At 23.0% G+C, this 10,083-nt stretch overlaps 1 protein-coding gene across 6 annotated transcripts in view; it reads left to right on the forward strand.

Moving 5' to 3' along the window:
* The first annotated feature begins 5,151 nt into the window (after window positions 1–5,151).
* LOC126897506 (uncharacterized) overlaps window positions 5,152–10,083 on the forward strand; it is a 47,848-nt gene continuing 42,916 nt past the window's right edge. For 2 of the 6 annotated variants that reach the window (XM_050671169.1, XM_050671172.1), the window contains exons 1-2: window positions 5,157–5,345; window positions 8,064–8,108. In XM_050671169.1, the coding sequence (XP_050527126.1) occupies window positions 5,232–5,345; window positions 8,064–8,108 (159 nt within the window). In that variant the 5' untranslated portion in view covers window positions 5,157–5,231. Of the gene's footprint in view, window positions 5,346–8,063; window positions 8,109–8,243; window positions 8,289–8,710; window positions 8,753–8,889; window positions 8,932–10,083 lie in introns of all 6 variants that reach the window. The other 4 variants (XM_050671168.1, XM_050671173.1, XM_050671174.1 and 1 more) reach the window with 4 other exon arrangements.

A 10,083-nucleotide genomic window follows, 5' to 3' on the forward strand; every position in this document is an offset into this window, starting at 1 on the left:
GTCAAAAAACATAAATCTGTCGTATTATCAATAAAAATGTCATAATAATCTATCCAATTCTCCAACAATTATTTCAATATAAACTGAATACTAAAAATAATATTGTTTCTTTTATAACAACAGTAATTTTGTGTGTCATTTTTCTTTATTACTGAAAGTGTGAGGAATATTTCAAAATTAATATGCGACAGCTTCAAATAGACACTTTTTATGATATTTTACATATTTTTGAGTAAATTGGACATATAGGAGTGAGAATATTCGTGTATACACGAAAATTGCAAAGTAAATCAACAGATTTTTAGAAAGATAAAATTATCCGAAATCTCGTTTTTAAGAGTTAATAAAGCCAATATTCATACGATATTTAATAAAATTAGATTATTTTAAAGTTCTTTGAGTAGCAACGGAACATATATATCATTCAAAGCTATATCAAATTTAATGTTTGTTTTATGAAACTTAAAATAATAACTTGTCATTAATGAGTAATTGAATTCTAAAAACGATAATCATTTAATTTTTGGTGGATATGACAAACCGCTTTAACTATTTTAATAATACAGGTATTAAAATAAAATTTTCAGTGTTAATTTTTAAAACAATTACTATTGTTTCAACATACATTTTATGAAAATTCAATTATTCATCTAGGTACCTTGGGGTCTTAAAAATAACCATTAAATTTTGGAAAAAAGCCAATTTTAAGATATAGGCATAGTATTGAAATCATTCTAAATTACTTCAAATTGAAACGCTTGTGTTAAGTAACATAAGGTGTTTGGTTTATCATAAACCACTGGATTAGTCGTAAAATAAATTCAATTTGGAAAACAAATTTTCAAAACAAATAAAATTGAAAATTACCTAATTAAAAAATTACTTTTGGACCAGTCTTTTAGATGTTATTCTCGTTTTTTACCTAGTGGGACGAAGATTAAAGCCTAATAATATAAGTAACAGCACCAATTTCTCACCATCAGTCTATACTTTAATATTTTAATAACATCTTAATTACTGATATAGAATTTGCTATCGACCAGTCATTTTTTAAATTAGATTATTACCTATTTTATAAACTAGTTAAATATGTATGTTCCCATTTAAAAAAATTAATTTCAGTTTCCATGGATTAAAAGTAATGATTCTAAAAAGTAATTATTTGCTGATAAATCAAGAATTATATATAACTAAGAGATATCGAAAATTGGTTTTCCCATATTTTAAATATTTCGGTTTTAATTGAGTGGTTTATGATAACCCGATCACTCTGTATATGATTATTAAAAGAAAAACGTTCCTGTATCTTATCTTTAAAATTCTTGACCTTGAATATTTTGTTGTTTTCATAAAATTTAAATATGTCCTAATTACACATCAAGACTTTTAACACAGTAGTATTTATTTCTTTCAGTAATCATGATTACTATAAATAATAACAATGAATGATTTTTTTATTCCATTATGCTGCATCAAGACTGTAATTAACCTGATCAAAAATAATATGTACTGTCTCATAATTTTTTGTGATAACTGTCGTAATTCCGATAACTATTAATAAAAAAATATATTTAGTGAAAATATTAATAATTAATGAGTAGGTACAAAAATAGACAACTATTTTTTTCGTATTTCGTTTTTCGTATCAATAGTATTTCAAAAAAAATGGCTCATCTCACTTTGTTGGATTCATACTGCACTAAATTCGTTTTACTTATACTTGTGATATTTTACAGAATTTTATAGTATATGGAATGGTGTTAATCTCAAAAACTGAAAATTATTTGATGTAGCGAATTATAATTTAAATAAATACTTTTATTTTGTATTGCTAACAATGATTTATATTTTATTATATACTTTTTAATATATTTTCCATTAAAATTTCATTTTTAAATTATACTTTCCTCATATTTTTTATCAGATATGTTTTTGAAAATTAGTTTAGTTCTTGTTAATATCAATATATCAAATACATGTTTCTTTTTATTATGGTTTTTTTTTTCAGTTTAACCAACTGATCATCACCTATTGAAACGATTTTAATCAATAATATGTCAAAAATTCTAGTAGCTATCAGCATAATAATTAAAAAAATTACTTTCAATACCAGTTAAAAATAAATTAATGTGTTCCAAAAATTCAATAGTTAAGTATAATAATACTTAACTACTTAACTACTTAATTAGTATAATAGTATTATAAGTATTTATAATTCAATAGTTTAGTATAATTCACTAAAAATTTAAAAAGCTCTTTTAAATCTAAAATGATGACATTTTTAATAATGCAAATATTTTACTAGCTGATGATATTAAATTAATACTAACACAAAGTACTTAAAGATAATAAAATATTGATACATTATTTATTTTTAGTGTTCTTAATAAATCACACTGTAGAAGACAAGTCTTCGGGTTAATTTTTTTTACTTGTAGTAAAGTATTCTATTTTGCATTAAATATACAGTGAGTCACGATTAATTTTTATGCTGTAAGACTATGCAAATAACATAACAAGCCATATTTTTTTAATTTATTAAAAAAAGGAAAAAAAAATCAAATTTACGAAAAAAATTAAAAAAGTTGTTAAAACATATATAAGTATGTAACTGTTCTAAATTCTAAATTCTTACTTTAAGTTAAAAAAATATAGAAATATTATTTATTTTTAGTGTTTTTAATAAATCACACTATAGAAGACAAGTCTTCGGGTTAATTTTTTTTAATTTGTAGTAAATTATACTATTTTGCGTTAAATATAGAGAGTCACGAATAATTTTTAAACTTTACAACTATGCAAATAATATAACTTGCCATATTTTTTTAATTAATTAAAAAAGGAAAATAAACTATATTAATGAAAATATAAAAAAAGATAGCGATTTTATAGAGTAGATTTTAAAATAATATTACAATATGATTTTAGAAAAGGACAGAAAAAACCAAATAATTTCTTATTAAATATTAGTTATAAATATGTAACTGTTTCCATGATAATTATCTAAGCTGGGTCATTCCATGTGAAACCACCTAATGTTTGTGCTGCTATAGTACAGAAATTTTTGACATTTTTATCATAGGCTTCTTAAATATCATTGACAACAAAAATAGTTTTTGTTTTTACCCGATAGCGCATTTATTATAATTAAAAAACATGAAAAAAGACCTTTTTTACTAGATTTTATAACATCCAAATAAGTTATTACTGTGGAACTAGCACTGTTTTACTTATTATATAATAATACTTCGATTTCATTATTAAGTTTATTAATTTTGATTTTTTTTTAACTTAGAAATTTTGATTTAAATTTTTAAATTTTGCAGTATTTTAAATTTTGATAGCAAAATTTGAACGTCAAAAAAATTTTTTTTTCTTTTTAGAAACTTTTATTAATGCCATTTTAACCTATATCATATTTGAATCGATTTATAATTTTTTTTGTATCGTTTTACGGTCTTGACGCATAAGCCAACTTAATCAACTCTACACAAAAGTGACTGAATATTTTTTAATTAGTACTTACGTTTAGTAAATTAAAATGTCTGGTAAAAATTTTATGATGCAGAAATAATTTTAATGCTACTAGTGGAACAAGATTTACAATTTGCGTATTATGGATATTCCACAAACTACGTAATGTTCAACATTTAATTTTAATTTTTTGCATTTATTCTGCACGAAAATAAAATACTACATACATACCATTGAAAGCAACTATTTTTTAAATTATTGTTTTTGTTTAGTACTAATGAAAGTATATAATTGTCCATAGACAGTTATCTTTATTATACATAGGATTTTCATTTTATCATGTTACTCATAGTGACTTTTGTATCAATTACTTCATGTAATATGACAAGTGTGACATGAAATATGACTGTAATATTTAAACAGCATTTAAACTGGTTATCTATTTTTAAATATATCAGGATTGATCATATAAAATTACAATCGTGAATCACCGAGGTATCAAGTCAACAAAAATATATTAAAAATGTTATTATTAAAATCAGGAAAATTCAAAAAGAGAATATAGTAAAATGTATTTATGAATTTAGCTTCAAGAGAAGAGTCTGATGATAAATCAATAAGGCTTTTTTTTTCGTTCATACTTAAATTGTTATTTTCATTATTTGCTACAGCAAATAGATCAATGAACCATATATTTCTATGTCTAGGATCTTCATTTTTTGCTGTATTTAAATTTTTTTTTTAGCGAAACATATAAGTTTAATATATATATATATATCATTAAATTGAAATTTTTATGAAAATTTAAAAAATCGAATCGTTTAGTTTATTATGTGACCAGGAACATACTATTAATTTACTATTTACAGTAAATTCATGAGAAAAGCTCAACATATCATTAAAAACATTATTATTTTGTATTAATATTTAAATAAATAAGTTCATTAAAAATTATAGTAATCACTTTTATGTAACTAGTGGTTAAATAATTGCTATAATTGAAACATTCAAAAAATTATATTCCTTGTAGTTATATTCTATATTCTGTGATATAGTAATATGTATAAATATATTGAATATTATTTTAGGCTTAGTTTTACACATGATTTCGTTCATAATACTCGTTTTTACTAATTATTAATAACTTCATAAATTAGAGGAGATAGAAAAAATCGAATTTAAGTAATGAAATTTTTTTTTTGAAAGTAAATGTAAACTAGTGTTACTATGTTTAAAATTAAGTAAATCAGCTTTGTTTTGTTAATCATTTAAGAGACAGGTTTACCTTCTTAAACACAAATACATTCTCTAAATTAAAGTTAAGTAAATTATTAACTATATAACTATGAAATTTGTTTAAAATATTCTTTTTTATTTTGAGAATAATCGATAAAAAAAATTAAATGTATAGTTTATTTATTTTATTGATTTATGTTTGTTGATAGACCGAAGTATTTTGTTTAAGAATAATTTATGAACTCACTCTACCAAACACTTTTACATTTCAAGCAATATTTTTGCGAAAAATTGTAACATTTTTTCAAATATTTTCTGTAAATTTATGTCAGTAATTCAAATATGAAGTAAATATAAATTTATAATTAACAAGTTTTAAATTATTTTTAAAATATTAACAAAAAAAATTTTTTTCTATATAATCGATATCATTATAAATAATATTTTATTTACCCACAATATATTTCTACTTTGATAGTTTAATTTAACATTTTAAAACTTTTAAAAATAAAATTTGAAAAATGCGTTATCATAATATACTATTATTAATGTGTATATTTATATGTATTATGTCAGCATTGGCCGGAAAAAAAAAACATGGCAAAGATGTCGCATCTTCATCAAAATCTGCTGAGGTAAAATTATTAATGATACTAATTTTTAATTTGTAAGCTATACCTTAAAATGTAATTCATATTAAATCGCATAAAAGAGATTCACTACTTTTCATAACAATACAAAAATTATTTCCCCGAAATGTATGTAAGTTATTAAGAATTATATTATTCATTCTTAATGAATAATTTCATTGATTATTTATAATCATACATAATAAGCGCTGGTTGCAGTCATAACAAGTAGTTAGATCTACTAGTTACTATCGAACAATTACAAAATATACAATTATAAAACCGTCTTGGGACAATAGAGAGAAGTAAGAACTTCTTTTATAAATATTGATTATTGGTTTAAATTAAACTTAAAAATGGAAGATATTACATATCGGTGTAGGATAAATAAGTATAATATATTTTTTATAGAATCTATATTTTATTCATTTTTACATGTTACACTTCATCACGTTTTTACTTGTATACATATAGAACATATGTATATACTTGATTATAATTGTCAGTGTCACTAAATCGTTTCACCCGTTTACTCCTAAGAAATATCTCTCAAAGAAATTTTCACTTTAAAAATAAGTGGATACTATTTTATCACGTACAAAATCGTACAATAAAAATATATATATACATAACGAAATGCTGATTCAATCAATAGTTAAAGAATGATTAGTTAGATATGTTAATTGCTGTATAAAAACAAGTGTTAGTAAATTATTATTTTTACTGAAATTCAAATCAACAATATTAAAACTTAAATTAATTACTATCAAACCTAATCAGCACAAAAAATGTGTTCAAATGTAATAAAATCCTGTAATGTCTCCCTCCTAAAAATATATCTGGTTTCCCATTAAATTATGATGAAATTAATTATATCGATAACGTCACATTGTCGAGTAATATTTACATTAAATAAAATAGCTTGTTACGTCTTATAATAATAAAAAAAGCACGACAAATAGTCATTGATTAATAACAGTCATGAAATTGCTCAACTGTTAAAATATTTGATTATTATTTCTATTTTTTAGGTTAATTTTAGTAATTATGAAAATTTGATATAATCAAATAATACTTAAATTAGTCTAAACCTATTAAATTTTCAACTTGATTATACTAAGGATATAACTCTCGATTAATTACGTAGGACTGATTAATGATAGTCCTAAAATTAATCAACTTAAGGGATTTTTGATATAATTTTAAGAGTATTATTAAAAATAATTAATGGTTAATATTTTTTGAAGTGACTACTTCTTTGGTTATATGTTTTGCACGGGGAAAAAATTGTCGTTCGCGTAACGGAACGAGTATCTGCTGCGCATGCATATGTTTATTATGAATAGTATTAAACATACACCTATACTGTACAATTTTTTAGCTTCGATGCGAAGCTGAGAAGGTATTGGTTTTAATATGATGTGTTTTTTTTGTCTGTTACCACTTTTTCTCAGCTCTCACCAAACCAATTTCTTTCAACGATACGTTAAAAAATCACAAACTGTATCTATCCGAAAAAATTCACCTCAAAAATTGAAAAAAATTCCCTCGTTCTTCATAAATGGTCGAAATCTCCAAAAAAATTACAAATTCAAAAATCGCTTATTTTGGACATTTTTTCAATTTTTTTTTTCTTAAAACTGACATAACTTTCTTAAAAATAACTAAACAATATAATTTTTTTTTATAGATGCGTGATTTTTTTTATAAATCTAACCCTTTACCTGCCTACAGTGGGGAATTCAAAATGATTACTTTTTCACAGAAAATTGACTTTTTCAACTTAACTTTTGAAGTGTTCCGGAAAGTCTTTTATTTATATATATATATATATATTAAATTAAAGCTAAAATAATGTACTCTATTATGAAAATAAAAAAATTTCGGACTTTGTTTTGTCTTTACGGTAAAAATGGCTACCAAATGCTATTTTTGTGTGAAAATTCTCGATTTTATTTTTTACATTTTTAACTTTATAATGCATAACTTATTGAAAAATGTATGGATCAACACTATTATTTTATGAGAAATAATATTTTTTAATAATCCCTTTTTCATTCAGGATACTAATAAGGAAATAACAGATCACGTAGCTTTTGGATTAATCCATCATTTTTTTTTAATTAAACACTATCTAAAGATTTGCTTCGGAGCAAAAAAAAAAAAAAATTGAAAAAATTTCGAAAATTAGCAATTTTTAAATTTGTAATTTTTTTGGAGGTGCCCCCCATTTACGGGAACGAGGGAATTTTTTTCAATTTTTGAGGGTACTGTTTTTACTAGACACGATTTGTGATCTTATGACGTATTATCTTTTGACAAAAAAAAAACACATCATAGTAAAACCAATACCTTCTCAGCTTCGTATTGAAAAAAAGTGCTTCTGAAGTAATACTTTTTTTGCACAACACATATTTTGTCCAACGCAGTTGGGTACTTTTACCCTAATCAGTAGCTTACTTTTACAGACAATGGTTTATCGCTCTATATGTGCTTGAAGACCACAGGATCTGGGGGGGGATTCACAGCTCATAAAAATTAGTTATGTGGATAATTGATTATTTATATAAATATTTCCAATAAAAAATATCTTCCTAAATGTATCAAATAATAAATAATCAATGATAATCATAAGATTACTCAATTCAAGAAATTTTCGTTATAATTTTCAACAGCATTATATATTAAAACTCAAATGTTTGTTTATTATTTGTATTTCTCTAGGTTAAAATTAGTAACGATGAAACGTTGACAGACTCCATTAATAAGGTGAGATTACTTTAATCATATTAAGTTTTCAACTTGATTATCTTAATAACTTTTTGCAATAAAATAAATATTAAGTAAAATGTAGTTTGGGAAAACGAAGAATTATTTTACCAATTCGAAATATTTTATGTTTAGATCAATTTAAGTGACAAAACCGATGTGATTTCACCTACTACACATGTAATGTATTAAAATTCTAATTTAAAAGACTTTTGACAGTGTTGTAAGTCAATGAAGTGAAATAATAACAGCGGGTTCGTTTATATTATCAGTGATCAGGACAGATATTGAAGTCGTATATTATTTAATGTGATATCAAAAACACATATTTAGCAGAATTATATTAAAAGACATCATTGATTAATTTTACCAAACAACTTGATAATTTTTGACACTCATAAAACATAAATAAAGATTATTTGTTTATTTGTGATATTTTCTTCTCATAAACGGAACACTAATACAATATATTCCATTGAAATAAAATAACGTTAAATAAATCATAACACGGACTGTTAATTAATTAATAAATTCTTATAATGATTGATATATTAGTGAAATGATTAATTATTAAATATAGTAATTGTGAAAAAATGTTACAGGAAGTGAATAATATACCAGAAACACAATCTACACTTATAAAGGTATAGATATACAAAATGATTGATTTATAATTGATAAATTATAATCTGTATTATTTAAAAAATAAAATTTTTATAACTATTAATATATTAATTAAGTGAGTACATATTAAAAATAGTAATTTTGAAAAATTTTACAGGAAGACAATAATACACCAGAAACACAATCTACACTTATAAAGGTATTGATAAGCAAAATGATGTTTTATAATTGATCAATTAATTTCTCCTAACTAAATAGTTTTTAGATCTGTAAATTAATTAACCAATAAATGTCTATAACTACTAATATATTAGCAAAGTGAGTATACATTAAACATAGTAATTTTGAAAAATTTCACAGGAAGAGAATAATATTCCAGAAACACAATCTACACTTATAAAGGTATTAATATAGTGCAGTCTTCAATTTATTATAATTATTTTGAACAACTAAATTCAGTTTTTATTTATTATTATAAGTATATTATACGCAATATATGTTTTTATGTGAAGAACATTGAAAACTTTAAGTTTTCATTACGTCATTTAAATTTATTTTATCTTTATAATTTACTCAACTGCACCTTAAACCATGTGTAATTATTGATAATAATATTATGGAAATGATCATATTATGATCATTTCCTTAGCGATAACTCAATAGTTTAAGTTATTGGTCCTAAATTACAAATCAACTTTCTCGGTTTTCATTGTAAAATAATTGTATAAGTTTCAATTATAAAAATAACTATTAAAAGTATAACAATGTTACTGTACTCTTTTCGTATGAGAGTCAAATACAATCAGTTATTCATTAAACTACTAAATAAATCATTAAAAAACCCAGCATAGGGGGGTCGCGGCACAATGGTGACATGGCATAGTTGGATCAAGTATAATGATATCTGACAGTGATTAAAATCACTATAAAAAAAAAACGCTTCGATGCAAATCTTTAGATAGTGTTTAATTTTAAAAAATTGGTGGATTATTCCAAAAGCTTCATAAACTGCTAGTTCCTTATTAATATCCTAATTAAGATAAAGTATGTCGAATGAAAAAGGGATTATTAAAAAATAGTATTTCCCATAAAAAAATTATATTGATCAATACACTTTTCAATAAGTTATAGCATTATAAAGTTAAAAATGTAAAAAATAAAATTGAGAATTTTCACACAATAATAGCATTTGGTAGCATAAAGTCCGAATTTTTTTTTTTACATAATAAAGTAGTGTTATAATTCAAAAATATAAATAAAATCGGTTGGGTAATTTATACAGTAGAAATCACGCTAGGTTTTTTAAAACATCTTTAAGGCAACGAAACGGCGGAGCCAGTTCACGAATACC

Source organism: Daktulosphaira vitifoliae, unplaced genomic scaffold, assembly GCF_025091365.1.
Source record: "Daktulosphaira vitifoliae isolate Bord-2020 unplaced genomic scaffold, ASM2509136v1 Scaffold_2, whole genome shotgun sequence".
NCBI lineage: Eukaryota > Metazoa > Arthropoda > Insecta > Hemiptera > Phylloxeridae > Daktulosphaira > Daktulosphaira vitifoliae.